Source organism: Lontra canadensis, unplaced genomic scaffold, assembly GCF_010015895.1.
Source record: "Lontra canadensis isolate GAN:19392208 unplaced genomic scaffold, GSC_riverotter_1.0 scaffold39, whole genome shotgun sequence".
NCBI lineage: Eukaryota > Metazoa > Chordata > Mammalia > Carnivora > Mustelidae > Lontra > Lontra canadensis.
Genome location: NW_022631033.1, coordinates 7,411,939 through 7,431,316, shown reverse-complemented (window position 1 = coordinate 7,431,316; position 19,378 = coordinate 7,411,939). Strand labels below are relative to the sequence as shown.

The following is a 19,378-nucleotide window of genomic DNA, read 5'->3' as shown; positions in this document are numbered from 1 at the left end:
GGTATACTTAAGACAAGAGACGGCCTTAGGGAATGTAAAATCACCCTATCACATCTGTCTCTTCTGGAATGATCTGTTCCTAGTCCCTCCGTTAGGGGTTATATTTTGGCCACAGTGTCCCCGGTCGGGGGCCAAGACCAGGCGCGCGTCCGCGGTGTGTATTCCGCGTTCGGAGGGAGGCGTCTGCACGTGGCCGGCGGCTCAGCGAAAGGGGGCGGGGTGGGGGGCGCGGGGAGGAGAGCGCGCGCGAGGGGCCGGGCAGTAGCCATTAGCCTGACGAGGCAGGTGGGAAGAGGGAGGGGTCTGCGCGTCCTCAGAGGCTCTGGGAACCCCGAGACCCGCTCGGCCGGGAGGGGTGAGGCTGCCACTCGCCGCGGCGCCAGGAGCTGAGGAGCGGCGGGGAGAACTTGGTCACTCGCGCCCGTCTGAGGCCGCTCGTCCAGGGACGTGGGCCCGGAGCCGCCGCGCAGCAGGACGTCGGGCCATGGGTGAGTGCGCGGGCGGGCCGCGGGACTGGGTGGCGCGGAGAGCGCGCGGACGTGGCTCGGCCTCCCCGTCGGGCGCGGGACCTCTCCCGGGCGCGGGGCGGCGGGGACCGGGCGGAGGGAGGCCCGCGGGAGGCTGCGCCGACGCCCCCCGCCGCGAGCGCGCAGGGACGGCGGCCCGGGGGCTCCGCGCTCGGCGCCGGGGGAGCGGCGGGGGGAGGCTGAGGGGGCCGGCGTGCCCGGGGACCGCCGTCCGCTCGCGTCCCCGCGCCGCAGCGTGCCGCTCGGGGAGCAAGTTGAGGTGGGGCGCGAGAAGCGGAAACTTCGCACAACTTCCATTCGCACAGGTTTCCGCGCGGGAGGGGCCGGCGCGGGGCGACCGCGGGGACGCTAGCGACGAGTCCCCGTCTCGGCTGAGTGCCGCATTGGCACAAAAGGTTGGAAGTTGAGGCCGAGGGCCGGTGGGTTCTGCCTGCGCCCCAGCGGGGCTGGGGGCGGCGGAGCTGGCACAGTCCAGCCCTGCGCGAGCTTCTGGACGGGGTCCACTGCCGCGGAGTTGGGCGGCCGCCGCGAGGCACGGCCCCAGGAATGTGGCTGGGTGGGGTGCGGGGGTGGAGGGGTGGAGGGGGTGGGCGAACCTGGTGCGAAACCATCGATCCGAACCCGGCGCGAGGAGCTGGTCCCTCGGGGAGAGTTCGCGGAGCAGCGAGCGAGGGGCGGGAGAGGAGGCACCCGCACCCTCCCATACGCGCTTCGCTCTGCCGGGGGGACCCGTGGGGTCGCGCGGCGCTGCATTTCCCGGTGACTGATGAGCGATCCGCCCGCAGTCGGGTTTACTGTTCAGCGCCCGCACACTCATTTTTTCTCGTCCAAGTCCGTCGTGCGCCCCTCCCCCGGCCTCTCCCTTGTCCTTTGTTGGAAAGGATTTCTTCAGAGGAGAGGAGGCTTTGGGATCGACGTGCTCGGGTTGAAATTCCTAAGTTCCCACAGACTCAAGGGTTAGGGGATGCTTTGACTGCTAATCGGCGGAGTTTATACACACTGGCCAATTTAGGAGAAAGGAAAAAAGAGAAGGCTGAGGACATTTTTGCCTATGAATGTGAGTTGTGGTCAAGACATTCATCGTCCCTTTTTGCTTGACCCGGAAGTCTTAGAAAGACCCATTTTGAGGGCCTTTGAATACAGCAGTGTGGCAAACGATCTCCAGAATGGAGATGTGTCTTTACAAGTTTTCTGAAATTGGTGGAATATTTCCAAGTTAAAAAGGAAAGATAAAACATTTTCCCAAGTGTGCAGAAAGTATTTCAGGTTTGGTCTTCCATGCTTTCTTTTCATTGTACATGGGAATGTAAACTCTTGTTTAAAAAACACACGGAGGGAGAAAACTCTTATGAATGGAAATCCGAAATAATTGACTTAATGGAATTTACTCATTTACCCCACTAAAAGCACTAAGATACAATCTGTATCCAACATACAGTCTCTAGAAAGAATGAAATCATTTACCTTGTAACCTTAAGCTTGAGGGCACTATCTATGAAACGGTAAGTTACTCTTAATTTTGAAGTTAATTGTTTCTCTAGCTTGCATTTCCACACTATAATGAAAACGGTTTGTCCCTGGATTTTACTTCAGTAGCCCTTGGATAAATTAGCCATGATTCCAGTTACAGGAAGCTGTGATTATGGAAACAAGGTGGAGCTAACACCTGAGCCCTTAGGGTAATCCTGAGCTTGGTCTCTAACTCTTACAGATTCTCCTCCCTGTTTGTAATCTGACAGATTCCTAAAATTTGTCTCCACCTTCCTCGCGGAACACATTACATTTTTCTTACTGAGATTGAAATCACTAAGAACTCACGTTGGCTAGTAAGAGAGAGTAGGTAGAGCAAGCAAGTGAGAACCCAGGGGTCAGGGAGTAGAGAAAGAACTAGTATGTAGCAACAGAGAGTGAGATCAAGATGCCAAGACTCAGGACAGTGGCCCACACCCGCAGTGCAGAAATAGGAAGAGCCACCAACCAGATAAGGGCTGATGAGAGATGGAAGGAAGGAAATAAGTACAGAAACTAGAGAGAAAACTCTTTGTCAGTTAAGGTCATCTTTCTCCTCTTCTTTTAATTTACTTGTGAAAAACACAGAACATTAGTCAGAATTTCTTTCATTTAGTGGTAGCAGCGGGTGAGGACGTTGGAGTCCATACTGCTAGGATGAAGGGGGAAAACAGTGTAGGAGAATGCCTGGGTATGCCAGGAAGCTGAATCCATCTTTTTCTGGTGTCATGACAACCGAAATTTATCATTTATAGAAAGGAAGATGGTGCTACGGGAGTGAATATAGCAGTCAATTCTTGTTTGACTCAGAAGAAATCCATACTCTAGCATTGTAGAAGAATGAGAGTAATTGGTTAATCAAATAATCTGAATAATTTATAGTTATATCTATAATGCACAAGGCTAATTCTCAAAAAAAAAAAAAAGGAAAGGTTATTTGCGAAGTGGGCAAATTGAGATTTTGGCATCTCTTGCTTCCTTCTTTTATTTTCTTTCCTCAGTGATGCCTTCAGCTTATCTAGTTATGCAACAGGGTTTTTCCTCTGCCCTCAAATATTGCTCTACAGAAAGGATATGATGTAGTGTTTCATACTAAAAAAATGCAGGACTAAGTCTTTGCCAAGAGTATTTGCATTTTAGCTGCAAGGCTAACTTTGACCTGCAAGCTTCTAATAGTGAGATAGGTCCGGAGTATTTTTAATTTTTCCTGTAACTGCATCACCTACTGCTCTTTGTTTTATTTAAAACATGATATTGGACATTATTCAGTTCCAGAGGTTATTGTGGAAAGTTTCATGGAGGGAATTGTATTGAAACTGATTTGGGGGGGGATGTGAAAGGGTTTGGTAAGAGAAGAGGTGTTCTAGATAGGACCATGGGTCTCTTCTCAAAGCAGGAAGGAAATCAGTTTTAGGGAGTAGTAAGACATAGAGCTGAGTTGACAGAATGGACTTGATTTTGGAGAGCCTTCAAAAGTAACCAGAAGAATTTAGAATTTACATGATAGGAGACAGGGAGTCATGGAGGGTTTTTGAGCATAGAAGAATTATAATGAAATTAGTGCTTAAAGGAGATGAATTATCAGTGTTGTTTAATTCAAAGGATACATTGGAGAAGATAGACCCAGAAGATAGACCCAGTTGTCAAAGTAATCCTGAAATGATACGACATATATTTAGACCAGCCATAGTGGAATAGTGGTGACAGGGGAAATGAAGAAAAAAGATAGATGAAAGATACTTCTAATGAGAAATCTATAGTATCAAATAATTGAGCAACATTGAGGAAAAGGATGTATCAAATATATATCAAGTAAGGATATCAAAAAAGGGTATGTCAAATAATATCAAATCTCTGGATATATGAAACATTAAAAACTGGGGAAATAATGGGTCCCTTGATAGAATATTTAAAGGATTAACCCGATGCTTTATTTTCCCGATGCTCTGGATGGAAGATTAATTTCATTTTTGGGATGTTAATTAAGAGGTGATAGCTAGACATGTAAACCCAAATATTTAGTTGGAAATACATAATGAGAATTTAGTACAGCACAGGAACAAGAAGGAAAATAAAGATTTGAGGGTTATTAACCTACTAGTGAGAGGTAAAGCTGGACAGTGAATTACCTGTTTGAAAGTTAGTATATAAGGAGTGCTAGTTGAGGGATCGCAAAAGAAAGGATAAACACCTGCAGGAAGAGGAACGTAAACTACATAATGCCCTAAAATTAGAGCAGTGAAATGAGACATCTTTCACATTCAGCTTTAGATCAAGGAGTCTAAATTTCGATGAGAAGAAAATCAGGCGGAAATATTTTGTTCTTACTCAGTTTCAATAAATTTGGACATGGTTAAGGATCTGTAAAATTATTTGCAAATTTAGGCAAAGAATAATGAAACATGGTATTGTCTTGAACTCATACTAGTTTTAGGAAAAATATGGCCCCATAGAGGCAGTTATGAAAAGGGTATAAAGAGCCAGGATTTGAAGCAGGAGAAACAGAACAGTTGATAATGCTTTATATCTTTGGGTGGGTCATGTGAGTCTTGGGGATTCTGTTTTCCCTTTTGTTTGATGAGAGAGTCGGTAAGATTTGATACGCTAATGTAGCTCGGATCTTGATTTGGTAACAATTAGAGGGGAAAACAGGCAAAGAAGATAAGGTTGAGCTATTCCCATTAAGCAAAATAAGAACAATTTAATGGCATTAGACTATTAGGTAAAACTTTTTTCTTTTTTTTAAGAGAGGAAGAGAGAGTCGGGGAGGGGCACAGGGTGAGGGAGAGAGGGAGAGAGAGAATATAAAGCAGGCTCCACGTGCCAGGCTCGTGACCTGAGATCACGATCTGATCCACAATCAAGTGCTGGGAAGTTTAACTGACTGAGCCACCCAGGTCCTCTATTAGGTAAAACTTTTAAAGGTCATCTGGCCTCTGGTATGTTACTCTCCTTGGAAAATTTTAAAAGTCTTATAGTCTGAACCTGAATAGAGAAAAATAAACTGATGTTCTGGTTATCCTTGCTACATAACAACTGTCCCCCAAACCAACGAATTAAAACAACAACTTATTATTATCTCTCATGGCTCTGCAGGCTGACTGCTGAGCAGTTCCTGTTGAAGTCTGATGCCTTTGCAGTCTCATATCTTCTGGGAATGCAGGCATCTGAAGACCTGACTGGGTTGGTTGTCTAAGGTAGCTCCCACATGTTGGCAGTTGATGCTAGCTCTTGGCTGGGAGTTCGTTGGGGCTGCCTTCAGGTTACTTGGGCTCTTCACAGAATGGCAGCTGGATTCTGAAAGGCAGCATTCCTAGGACAAGTGTTCCAGGAAACCCTGGTGGAAGCTGAAGAGGAGGGGCATTGGGTCCCTCCTCTTGATTTGAGGAGCAGCTCTACAAGGAGAGAAAAAAATGGTAGTAGCCAATTAACTGATCTCATTTCTAAAAGAGATGTCTTAGAAGTTTGCTTCGCCATACAGACCTCATCAGGTTTACAAGGGAAAATTTGAAGTAAGGTTTTTGAAACACATATGATAAAGGACTGAATCTTTAATTAGAAATTTGAAGAAATCTAGGCAGTCACACTAAAATTTCACAGCAGAACATTTGAGTGTGGAAATTCTTGCCTGGGTGCAAATGTGTTAGGAGGATGTCGGGATAAGCTCTACTCAAAATAATTTCAAATAATCTCAGTCTTTCTTATTTTAATTTAAATCTGAAGTTTCTAAAGCTGTTGTGAATTACTATTTATTTCACTTAGAATTTAGTTTGTGTCATCAATTGAAATATAGGTCAGTAAATCCTTTATTTAATATCCTCTCATAATAAACTAAATGCTTTGTGATGAACTGCTCAGAAGCTTGCTTTAATTTTCAAAAACATATTAATTATACAAAACATAATTTGAACTGGTAGAATGTTAACTAAAAATAAGTATAGGCTTAAGTATTCTCATTTTTGGAACATATGTTTCCAAATCAAAGTTGTAAGATTTAACAAAACTTTAAATGTAAATTCTCATTTTATAATTTTACTGGAGAGGGGCAGAGTTGTCATTTCTAATACAAAAATATAGGGCTTTCTCCTAGACAACTGAGAAGCAAAAATTAGGGTGAATGAGATGGGTTTAAACTCAAGGACAGAATTAGTTTCAACCTAGAAACTTAGTGGCCTTAAAAAAGAATTAGATTCTGACTTTCAACTTGGTTGATTTGAGGTCGTTCTATTTTCAACTACTTGACAAGAGTTGAGGAAATGAGGATAGGTGATGTGAAGTCATATACTTCACGCATACTACAGTATACAACAAACACAGCCAGATCTTACCAAGAATTAAAGGCTTGACCTACATAACCAGTATAATCAGAATGATGCATGAGGAGTCCAAAGGTAGTATGATATGTAGTTAAAACAAATTCTTCAGTTTGTTAAGATCACCTGTCAAAATAGTCACTCACTACTTGCTGCATAATGTATAAGATATGCCAAAACTATATAAAAGCAAAATAAGTCATCTCTTGCTATTTCCACACAATTTCTTGTTCTAAGACCTCTAATTGTATTGTCTCATTAGAATAACTTAGGGAATATGTTATGTTACAATTCCTGGGTCCCACGGCCAAGATTCAGGTTGAGAAAGTCTGGGCTTGAGAAATGGACCTGCAGTATAACACGTAATCTAACGTTTTGAGGCAGCAAGTTTGAGATATGATTTTAGAAATAACCAATACAGAATGCCTGCCTCCATCAAGCCAACCGAGCTACAATTCTAAGTGTTACTCTTTTACTTGTATGTGTAATATATTACATTTAATCCAGTTCCTAACTCTAAAAAATGTTACCAAGAGCTATGCCTTGGGATTGCTGTTACATTTCTGTTTCTTTTCTCCCTTAAACTTGCTAGGTCTCTAACGGTGCTGCCTGTCTCTTTCTGCACCAGTCACTCCTTAGCCTTATGATGGGGTCATGCTCTCCGGAGATGACTGAAACTCTTCCCCTGAAGATTGCTTATGATTTCTAGTCTCATGGCTTCAGGTGTTTCTGTGTACATAACTCCCAAACTGGTATTGCTATACACAGCTGTCCCCTACCTCCACCCACAGTCCCTCTACTCCCTCAAACTCAGTATGTTCAAAACTGAATTAATTCCATCCTTCCTGTATCTAAATGGTTCTCACCTCTTTCCTTTTCTTGATGACTCTTGGATACGCTTGGCCTTGAGGATGTAAGGTCCTACCATCTCTTACCATCTACACTGTTTCATCATACATCATGAACCTTGCTTTCATTCAACTCTTCCCCCTCCTGCCTGGGTTCTGGTGGTCTTTCCTTGCAAGTTACTTCCCCTCTTCCATTCCCCGAAAATCATCCCCCTTTGTTGATCAGCACACTCTATTCAAACACAGCTCTTACATACCATTTCCCCTCACCGCTGTGGTTCTTGCTGTTCCCGTTCATGCACTTTTTCCCTAAAGAAAAGAAACTACAAACCAATTTCTTCTATTCACCCTTAGCGTTTTCTTACCCCCCAGTTATCTAATCATGCTCATTTTGCTCCTTGCCAGGCCCTTTCTGTTTCTTTGTTTTTTAATTTTTATTTTTTTGATTTCTTTTCAGTGTCCCAGAATGCATTGTTTATGCACCACACCCAGTGCTCCATTCAATACGTGCCCTCCATAATACCCACCACCAGGCTCACCGAACCCCCACCCCCCTCCCCTCCAAAACCCTCAGATTGTTTTTCAGAGTCCACAGTCTCTCATGGTTGATCTCCCCCTCAGATTTCCCCCAACTCCCATTCTGTTTCTTTATGGAAATGCAAAACTCTGTTGCTTGACTTAACTTCATTAGCATGACTTAAATATATTTCCTGTGTGAAAAGTCCCCACCCTGTGCCCAGCTTAGTGTTTCTCGAAGTATGAGGTACATACTAGTGAGATGCAAAATGTTTTTATTTTATGTATTTAACAAATACAGTATTGAATACGTGCCATGTACTTTTGTAGGTGCTTTGTGAATTCGTAATGATTCAATCTTTGTAACAGTTCTATTATATAAATATTATCTTCATTTTTACACAGAGGTTTAAATAATTTGTGCAAGGTAACGGAAGTAGTAAGCAGTAGAGAGGGGATCTGAACTCATTCTGTGCTCCCAGACACCATGTTATACTCTCTTTCCTTTTTACGTAGGCATGATTTTTTAGGTGGTTCAAGGACATGGCATCAAATAAAACTGAAGGTTACAATGATAAAATTATTCTCATCTCAATTTTCTTTCAATTCTTTTGATTAAATCAAGAAGAAATCCTAATTTAGTGTTATTAGTTTTATGCAAATCACAGCAATTACCTTAACAGATCTTCATTTACATAACACGCTAATGCATCCTGGTTTAAATAAAGTGACACACAAGTCAAAAAATGGCCAGGGACGCCTGGGTGGCTCAGTGGGTTAAGTGTCCGTCTTTAGCTTAGGTTATGATCCCAGAGTCCTGGGATCAAGTCCCGCATTGGGCTACTTGCTAGGCAAGGAGCCTGCTTCTCCCTCTGCCTTCCTCTCTTCTTGCTTGGGCACATTCTCCCTCTCTCTCACTAATAAATATATAGAATCTTAAAAAAAAAAAAGTTCGGCATTAGATTTTGGGGCACCTGGGTGGCTTAGTCGTTAAGCGTCTGCCTTCTGTCTGGGTCGTGATCCCTGGGTCCTGGGATTGAGGCCTGCATCAAGCTCCCTGCTCAGCGGGGAGTCTGCTTTTCCCTCTTCCATTCCCCCTGCTTGTGTTCCCTCACTCACTATCTCTCTCTCTCTCTCTCTCTCTGTCAAATAAATAAATAAATAAATAAATAAAATCTTTAAAAAAATACCCAAATAATTAAAAAGTACCAGTGATATTTCAGACAATTCCTTTTATGATAAAGGGAGGGCAGGCCCTAGACTTTGAGCATTTGGTAGTCCCTGTTTTTAGGATAGGAAATACTGATAATTTATTTATGGTAGAGATTTAAAGTTTTATTGGCAATATATTTTACTAAAAATGAAAGAGTCTTAAATATAATAAATGCTCAGTCAGTTGTTGAATTTTTACACATCGTTAGGTAATAAGGTAAAAACTGTGAGTATGGCACACAAATGCCTGCACAAAAACACTGCATCCAATGGAAGTCTGTCTTTTCTGTATGCTCTCAGTGTCTTATCTCTGCAGCTGTTATGGCACTTACTGAACACGGGAATGTGTTTTTTTCTTTCCCATTATTTGAGGTCATGTCCAGACTCTGAAGGCAGCAACTTTTAGATAATTGGCAAAGAAACCAACAAACATTCTTACCGTTAAAGTGTTTGTCTAGTATTGCCTACCTTGCTCCCTTAGTAGAAAGTTACAGAAACACAAAATTTCACTCTTATTTATGTAAAATTTATTTAGGATTCATCATGGTAGGAGACAGGGAAGAAAGGAAAGGTGTGGAATGAGTGTTATCTGTCCAGAACAGAGTTAAGGATGCTATCGTGGGAGGGATTCAACACTGGATCAAAGCCCCTGATGAGATGAAAAACATTAAGGCAATAAGGATCTAGAAGAATCTGCTGAGAAGCAGATGAGATAATTGGTACAATGTCAGGAGAGTCAAAGGAGAATAGCATTTTTGTGTGTGTATGTGTGTGTGTGTTTTAAAATTCTTTTTAAAAGATTTTATTTATTCATTTGACAGAGAGCGATCACAAGTAGGCAGAGAGGCAGGCAGAGAGAGAGGAGGAGGCAGGCTCCCCGCTGAGCAGAGAGCCCAATGTGGGCTTGATCCCAGGACCCTGGAATCATAACCCGAGCTGAAGGCAGAGGCTTTAACCCACTGAGCCACCCTAGCGCCCCATGTTTTAACATTTTATATATTTATTTGAAGGAGAGGGAGACCGAGAAAGCAGGAGCTGGGAGGAGAGGGAGAAGCAGGCTCCTTTACATGGGACTTGATCCCAGGACCTGGGAGCAGAACCTGAGCCAAAGGCAAATACTTAACAGACTGAGCCATCCCGGTGCCCCAGGAGAACAGCGTTTTGAGAAATGAATGATGTACAGTATTCAGTACAACAAAAAGAAGAGAGAAATTTCCTTTCTTTTGTTTAATGGCTTTTTTGTTGATATAAGCCTGTCAAAATGAAAGTGTTTTTTATTAAGAGGTGAAGATACAAGCCTACTCTCATGGAGCAGATTTTGAGAACCACAAACAAAACAGGAAGGAAGGAAAGGAGGGAGAGAGAGAGGGAGGAAGGAAAGAGGAAGGAGTTGAGAAGGGGGGTAAGGGACAAGAAGGGAGAGGGAAGGAAGAAAGAAGATAAAACAGTTTTTAATGGATCCAAGGTCAAGTGAAAAATTTTTTATCAGGTAGGAAAGAATTAGAAGAATTGCTTCATGTTTTGAGAAAGAGGGGAATGATCTAGGGGAGAGGCATAGACTGAAAAGCTACAGAAATGACAGAATCCCCGAGCAATGTATTATATAAATGATTAATAATATGAACTTACTTTGTATTACTTAAACAGTTTTTAAAGTAAAAAAAATACTCTTTTGTCTATAAAAATGTTTGATGGCATTTGCAGATTTTTTTAACGAATATGCTTCTTGTTTTAAATTGTGTAATTATTTGTTCAGTCAAGATGTAACTTGTCTGTTTTGACAAGCATATTGTGTTTATTTTCCTTATATTTCATTTATAGAGACTATACCTTTAATACTAAGAATATGTAGATAAATATATGGTCTATATTCGAAAAGTTATGTGAATCAGCAGAGATAAAGCATATCGTGGTTAAATATTTACTAAGCCAGCAATCAGGAGGCAATGGCTCTTGTCCCAGGTCAGTTGTTCTTGATCTGTGCTACTCGAGTATTTCCCTCTGTTGTAGACTAGAGACATGCGTTCAGTAGCTTTTAAGATTCTCTGCAGCTCTCAATGCCTGTAAGCTGGGGGTGCCTGGCTCAGTCTGTAGAGCTTTAGAATCCTGTTCTCTGGTTCATGAATTTGAGCCCCAGGTTGGATGCAGAGATAGATGGATAGATAGATAGATAGATAGATAGATAAATGCTTGTAAGCTAATAAACAAACAAGAAGATAAATAAATACAAGACACTGGTGCCCACAACCTCATCAGATTATTAAAGAGGATAATTGTATAGCAGTGTTTCTCAGAACTGCAAATAGACCTGTTCTTCTTAGTAATTTCTTTTTGGTTTCAACCTAGACTTTCTAACAGAGAAGACTCTTAAGACTTCAACCAGAAGATTTTGGTATTTTTCTTTTTTCAAGCCTTAGATATACTTTTGTATATTTACCAAGTGAAGATAAAGAAACAGCTGAAACAAAACAAGCATATAATATTGCCAGGAATTAATTGAGGTTTCATTAGGGTATGTTGCTCACTCATAATTCATTAAATATTACTATTTATGTACATTATTAACATATATATTATAGTGTCGAGACATTAACCTATTACATAATAATTATAGGTGTGTATTATAATACACATTATTGATATATAATAACAACTGTATATTGTATTACTAATAAGTGAGGGGACTAGTTGATATATTTCAACATGTAAATTTATATTGCTTATGCTGGTAGCATCCTAAACTTTTGAAATATATGCTGCATGTATGTCTTTGTGTGTATGTGGGCAGGGTCCTTGTTTCTGCATTTTGTTTGATTTGTTCAATTTTTATGTGTGTGAGTGCAGTGTTCTGTGAGGTTGTCACAATGAAAAAGGAGTCATTTTGAAATTCCTAAGAATGCTATTTTAACCATTGGCAGTGTTCTCTGGAGGTAAAAATTATAGCCATGCTTAAATCCTAGTCTATAAGTCCCAAACATCCAAACATTTTTGAAAAGAAATTCAAGGCATAGAGAAGAAGATACCTGAAAATGTAAAATAAAATACAAAAATAGAATATAACTCATTGCTGGTTTATTCTTTTTGGATGTAGTATTTTGTGTTTGCTATTTCTTTTATTAAAGAAAAAAAATAAGGATACAAAAGAGAAGTGCTGAGATGGAGTTGTTTTCAAAACATTCTGAAGACCAAATATACAAATACACAGTACTATATTTACGTTAATAGGCTCTTTCTATTATTGAGATAACTCAAATGTGATTTCAGATAAGTCAACCATGAGCTTGAGACTTGAAGCTCAGATAATGAACATTGGGTGCTAAGGGAGTTTCTTCATTCCCATTTCGGATTTTCTACTCAATAGTTCAAAAAAGACAAAAATTCACAACAAGGAGTTACTGGATACAAGACACATATGTAACAAGGTTATCTATTATTGTCCCTGTTTTACATGGTCTTTTCCTGTCAAAAAAAGGACTTACAAAGAAGAATACAATTTTATTTGTTAATTGTACATGAGAAAGTAAATTCACAGTGACAAGTCTCTAGAAAGGAAAAGGCCAGAGCAGCTATTAATATAAGTGCACAAGTTGTTAAGTAATTTGTTCCTTAGGTATAAATGAAGTAGAGAGATCACTAGAAAAAATATAGTGTTATTAATTAGTTTCATTCATTTCACCGCAATTAACTCAGTGGACTTCCCTTTACATAACATGATAAATATGTGGTTTAAATAAACTGAGACATAATGATAAATTCAATTCAAAAGAGTTTAAAAATATTTTAAAAATACCAGTGATAACACAAATCTCATCACGTTGTATTAAAATCATTGTTGTGGCAGAATCATTGTACCCAGGCCTACCAATACTTCTGTGGTAAAAGAGTATCATGTACTGGAAATCTGCTAAGAAAGTAGTCGTAAGCATTCTCTCCATTAAAAAAAGTAACTACGTGGGATGATGAATGTGTTAATTAATTGAATTGTGGTTTATTATTTCACAGTGTATATATATGTCATGTAGTAAACTTGAAATATATACAATCTTACTTATCAACGATACTTCAGTAATGATGAAAATTTATAAAAATAAAAAAAACTAAATGAAAAAAAAAAGAATACTTCTCCCCCCAAAAGCAGCCTCTTAAAATTACTTCAATATTCATATGACTGAACAAATAGATCTTAGGGGTCTACCACATACTCACCGTGTTCTGTACACAGTGACAGTGAGGGGTGCGGAGTAAGGGTAATTCCTGTTCCAGAAGGATTTATACATTAATTACAGACACATAACTTGCACCCAGAAAACTATCTCAGAATTTTATAAGATTAGATAGTGGAGGTCTAGATTAAATATAAGGACTGCTAAAACCATTGGTCAGGAAAGGAACAGACCAGGGGAGGCTGCAGCCATCACCGTAAGCTTCCCAGATGAGGACCTTGAAGAGGAGCTGGGTGTCCTGTGACATCATCATGAAGTAGGGGCGGTGGTGGTGTGGGCACAGCCCAGGAAGAGCAGGAGTGAAGGATGAGGGAGGTGGAGGTGGAAGGGGGATAGAGGGATGCCTTGGGAAGCCCCCCCCCCCCAAAATCTGCTTCCTTCAGCTTCCTGGTATAAAGGCTACTAATTTTTTCCACGCACCATGACCTCTGGAATGGGAGATGAAGTCACAACCTAATAGAAGGGTTTCTAGTCAGGATGAGCATGATGTGAATGGCTCCCTGGGGTGAGCAAAGTCAGGTTCCACGTGTCACAGTACCCCATCCTTCTGTTGCCTCACTTCGGTGCTCCAACTACAAACCTTCTCGTCGTCCTCGCCCAGCCCTTACAGCCGTGTCCTGTTTGCTCTTCTAGTCCAGCATGTCATTACCTCCTTTTTGTTCAGTCATGGCCCGTGCTCCAGCCACTCTCTGCAGCTCTTCTTGGTTCCCTTAGCTCTTTGTCTCAGTGCATCTAGACTCCTGCAACCTAGATGGGAAAAAGGCTTGATACAAGAACTGAGAAAATGGTTCTGTTACACGATCATGCAGTTGTGGCATTTCAGAAGGGGAGTGATAAGGAACTCAGCTGACTTGTTACAGATGTAGGAGAAGGGAAGGACATATGAGAAAAAAATGAGAAGAAAAGCTATCTTTATATCTGTTAGAATACCAACCACAAGAAGCTGGTATTCTGAGGAGAGAAAGTCGTCTTCAAAGACAAGCACAAACTGGAAATATTTACAATCCAGGCGGTTGCCAATTAATTAAATTTAATGTATCAAATCCCTTGTTATTAAATAAGAGGGTGATGTGGAATGACTTTATCAACCCAGTGATTCAAGAGTGATTTGTTGATCTGCTTATCTGGAGTGATGTTTTGTTACTTCCTGCTATCCCCCTCCTTAAAAACTGCAAAACAATGAACTTTCCAGATGAAGGACTATTTTACTAAGATTATGCAGTAGGCTCCTATGTAAATAAATCCTGCAAACAAGCTTTTAAGATCTAATTTCCACCTTACTCCCATGATGTATCAGAAATTTATAAAATTTGACCCAAACATGTAAGGATGTCCACTTAATTATAAATGAAATAATTTAATTTAACATAATTATAGATTATAACCCAATGGGCTATTTTGATGACCTAAGTTAAGTTAAAAAATAAAAAATTTGAAAATTTATTTATTTACTTTTTAAAAGATTTTATATTTAAGTAATCTCTATACCCAACATGGGTCTTGAACTTACTACTGTGAGATCGAGAGTTACATGCTCCATCGACTGAACCAGGCAGGCACGCCTAAAGAAATCTGAAACTTTAGGTACCAGAGAATGTGCTATAGTTATGTGGTGGTAATGATAGGATACCAACAAGTTTTTAAAGTATCATAAATAATATTTATTAAATATATATATTACTAATTATATTAATATCTATTAAATATTTGAGTAAATATTTATTCAGCATTATGAACTTTTACCTATTTCCTCCCTATTTTTAATACTTAATATGTATTATTTAAATGAAGTGAAGGGCAAAGAAGAAAGATCCCTTTTTCTTTAAATTTCACATTCTTACTTTTTCACTGTCTCTAGTTCTGGGGCTGTCTTCCATTTCCCTTTTTTTTTTTTCCTCCGCCACCCTATTTCCCCTCCTTTCTTGCTTTTTCTTGGTTTTTAAGATTAATTAATTAATAATTAATTTGACAGAGAGAGAGAGAGAGAGATCACAAGTAGGCAGAGAGGCAGGCAGAGAGAGAGAGGGGGAAGCAGACTCCCTGGTAAGCAGAGAGCCTGATGCGGGGCTCGATCCCAGGACCCCAGGATCATGACCTGAGCTGAAGGCAGAGGCTTTAACCCACTGAGCACCCAGGTACCCTTTTCTTGGCTTTTAGAGTTTAAAAAAATGATGACTGTTTGAAGCAAAGGCTATTATCCATGTGGTTGAAAAACTCATTCAACTCTCTCCCATCTTCTGTGTAAAAGACTGACCCAAAGCAACATAAAATAAAATACTGCATAATTAAAACAAAACATTTTGGCTAGGTAAGTTTTAAAAAATGAATTGGGCATCTGTAACTATGTTGTTGTTTTTTTTTTTAAGATTATATTTGGAGAGAGAGAGTATGAGCAGAGGGAGGGGGACAAGCAGACTCCCTGCTGAGTGGGGAACCTGACTTGGGGCTTGATCCCACAACCCCCAGATCATGACTTGAGCCAAAGGTAGACACTTTACCCACCGGGATCCACCCAGGAGCTCCTGTAACTATGTTTTTATTTTTTATTTTTTTCCCATTCTCCAGTGAAGCTTTCTTATATTACTATATGGTGCTACATGCAGGTGAATTTCTAGATGCAAATGTGTAGAGGGAGCATCTCCCCATTCTCGGCTGCCAAGTAGTTCTGGTGGGCATGACTCTGGTCTTCCTATTCCTGCAAACACTATAGAATTGAGGTACAAGTAGCTGTTTGCTCTCTTCAAGCAGAGTCCTTCTGTTTCCCTTGTCAATGGCTTTCTTCTTCTGTCCCAGTGGCTGTAGCACACTGTTTATTTATTGGCTCTTTAGAATGAAAAAGTCTAGTCTTTGATCATTGACAATGAATCAGAGCAATGAGCCTGCCCATCACGGTACATTGGGTATAGTCTTTGGCTGTTAGGCTCTTGGCTGCTTTGCTGTACTTCACTGTCCAGAAAGTTGGAGAAATCTGACTGCTTTGTTGGTTGTTTTTCTATTCTTATTAACACTTGCCAAACCTTTTGTCATGCATCTTTAGAACCATGACAGCTTCTGGGTCAAATTTCAGTTTTGATCACTGCATCTTTAGAAGTAAAGCTAAGGACTAAAATAGCCATTTCCTTCTCAGTGATTGCAGTGGACATACTGGTTGTTGAAGTCATGGCAACAAGTCCTGCTAACAATCTTCTAGGCATCTCAATTGAGTTTTTTAGCCTTTGAATATATAACCACAAAAAAAGTTGGATCTCCTAGGGAAAATGAATACGTCCTTTTATAGGAGAACAACTTCATAGAGTTAATTAAGCATTCTTTTCTAATGTTCATTTCTGAACTAAGCTAGAAATTATTTGCACTCCTTCCTTTTTTCTTCCAGTTTTCATAATTAGCCTTTCAATGGACTTAATCTTTTGATTTTAAGATGATTAATTGCCAGGTTGTTGGGTGCCATTGCTTAGGTTACTAAGCTAAACATAACCAGCGATAACAAGGTTAAGTGCACTGAAGTTGTTATAATGGCAACAAATACTCAAGTTTTATTTTCAACAAAGACTCAGGACATTTTGTAGTCAACAATATTGTCTTGAGAAGAGCTATAGTTATTTCACTATTTCTAGAGAGACAGATCTGGGAAAGTAATTTAATTTTTTTGTATTAAAATTTTCTACTACACACGATAGGAAGAGAAAAGGATTTTTTCTTTTGTTACAAGTCACAAATACAGTTGATCCTTGGGCAACATGGGGATTAGGGACACTGCCCCCCCCCCAGTGCAGTTGAAAATCCACATATAACTTTTGACTACCCCAAAACTTAACTAGTAATAGCCTGGTGTTGACTGGAAGCCTTACCAATAACATAAACAGTCGATTAACATATTTTCTATGTTATTTGTTTTATATACTATATTCTTACTATATATACTATATTCTTAAAATAACATAAGGTAGAGAAAAAATATTAAGAAAATCATAAAGAAGAGAAAATACATTTATAGTACCATACTGTTTTGGAAAAAAGAACACATATAAGTGGATCTCCCTGCACAGTTCAAACCCATGTTTTTCAAGGGTCAATTTGTAATTATAATCTGTCCCTGTGTAAAGGCACTTTTGAGGCAAGAATTATAAAGTTTAGACTTCTCCCAGACAGGTTAATGGTAGAAAAAAGATTATTTTACTTTACTTTAAAAATCGACTTGAGCAGAATTTTATATTCTCCTATTCATTGATTTCTAAGCAAACCAGAACAAATCACCTGGAAAAGTCATAGCATTGGGGTGCCTGGGTGGCCCAGTGGGTTAAAGCCTCTGCTTCCTGCTCAGGTCATGATCCCAAGAGGCTCAGGTCATGATGCCAAGGTCCTGGGATCGCATCAGGCTCTCTGCTCAGCAGGGAGCCTGCTTCCCTTCCTCTTTCTCTGCCTGCCTCTCTGCCTACTTGTGATCTCTGTGAAATAAATAAATAAAATCTTAAAAAAAAAAGTCATAGCATTTTCATTCCTTTAATCTGATTTTTAAAAGTCTGTTTTAACCCCTTATAGTCACTGCTTTGGTTCATTTATTTTACTTGTTATTTTTAGGCACAATAATAATATGTACCTCTTGGACTTGTTGAAACGAGGGAATGTATGTAAAATAATTTAACAAAGCATCTGACCAAGAGATCGTACTCAAATAAACACTCTCACACAATTGATTATGAAGGTTTAGTTTGTCTTAATTTTTAGTCTTAAGTTTGTTTTTAATCTTGAACTCTAGATTTGAGAGTTTAAGACAAATTTCAAACAATGCTTATTTTTCAAAGGCAATACACACTGTACTTACGTGTTTTATTCAGGAATAAACTGATTAGCTATTGCTTTTCTGGATAGAAAATATTCAGAGTAAGCTAGAATTAAGAGCAAGACATACTCAAAAGTGTTTGGGAGCAGTCCTGAAAAATCAAAATTTGGAAAGTCTAATTCATTTATTAAGCAATTTTTAAACTTATTATTTGTTAGACAGGATACTTAGTGCTAGCTATTGTCAGGATGAAGATGAATAAAATATGTTACCTGGTAGAGTGATAAAACAGTAGGAGTGTTAAGGTATACAGTTGCTGTAGCGAAAATTTGGATGGTGTGTGGGGACAGAAGACAATAGTTAAAATTCCTCCTAAAATCCAGTAAACTTGACTCCGAGAGGCAGTCGTTGTTTGAGCCATAAAACTTGAAAATAGTTTGCACTGACACAGGGATCAGTGTAAAGGCATTCTAGCCGGGGAGTCATATGAATAAAGCATTGAAGTGGAAACAAGCATGAGGTGTTCAGTGAATTGTAAGCAGCTCCATTGTCTGGAATGTAGGGATATGGGACGTATGCCTTGATCAAGAGGGCCAAAGAGGTAAATAAGAGGCAGATTAGGGGTCTTGGCTGACAGACTAAATAATTGAATGTTAGTGCAGTAAGCATGGGGAGCCACTCCTAGGGATTCATTTTGGGGGGTAAGATACTTAGATTTTTATTTCATTGAGAGCATTTTAAATGATTTTTTTTTAAGGTACTTTCATTTGGGGATAACAAATAGATGAAAAGTGGGAGATTAGAAACAACAGGAAAATATAAGAAACATAATTTTAAAGAATAGAAGTCAAAAAATACCAAGTAAGAGACTATGAAATATCTAATCCAAAGGTGTCTTAAAAATAATTATGTCCAGGGGTGCCTGGGTGGCTCAGTGCATTAAGCCTCTGCCTCCGGCTCAGGTCATGATCTCAGGGTCCTGGGATCGAGCCCCGCATCGGGCTCTCTGCTCAGCGGGGAGCCTGCTTCCCCCTTTCTCTCTGCCTGCTGCTCTGCCTAGTTGTGATCTCTCTCTCTCTCTCTCTCTGCATCAAATAAATAAATCTTTAAAAAAAATAATTATGTCCAAGTAGCATTTATTGGAATGGAAAGATGGTTAAAGATTTGAAATTTCATTTTTAACATTTAAAGGAGAAAAATGATGGGATCATCTTAGTAGATATGTATTTAATAACATTTAATGTTAATTTATGGCAAAATTATAACCAAGTTAGGAATAATATAGAATAAATATAAACTAATCTATGATAGCCTACAGACTTTGAAGTGACATTACATTTCATGGCGAAACGCTGAGAGCAGCATCTGCAGTAGAGCTAACACCAGGACAGGGTGATTCCTCTCACTGATGCCGCTCCGCACCATCTTAGATGTCCTCCTAATCAATGCA

At 39.9% G+C, this 19,378-nt stretch overlaps 1 protein-coding gene across 1 annotated transcript in view; it reads left to right on the top strand.

Annotated features, from left to right (window-relative positions):
• Positions 1 to 277: 277 nt before the first annotated feature.
• GPM6A (glycoprotein M6A) overlaps positions 278 to 19,378 on the top strand; it is a 333,855-nt gene continuing 314,754 nt past the window's right edge. The window contains exon 1 of the mRNA XM_032869833.1: positions 278 to 488. Within this exon, the coding sequence (XP_032725724.1) occupies positions 485 to 488 (4 nt within the window). The 5' untranslated portion in view covers positions 278 to 484. The remainder of the gene's footprint in view (positions 489 to 19,378) is intronic.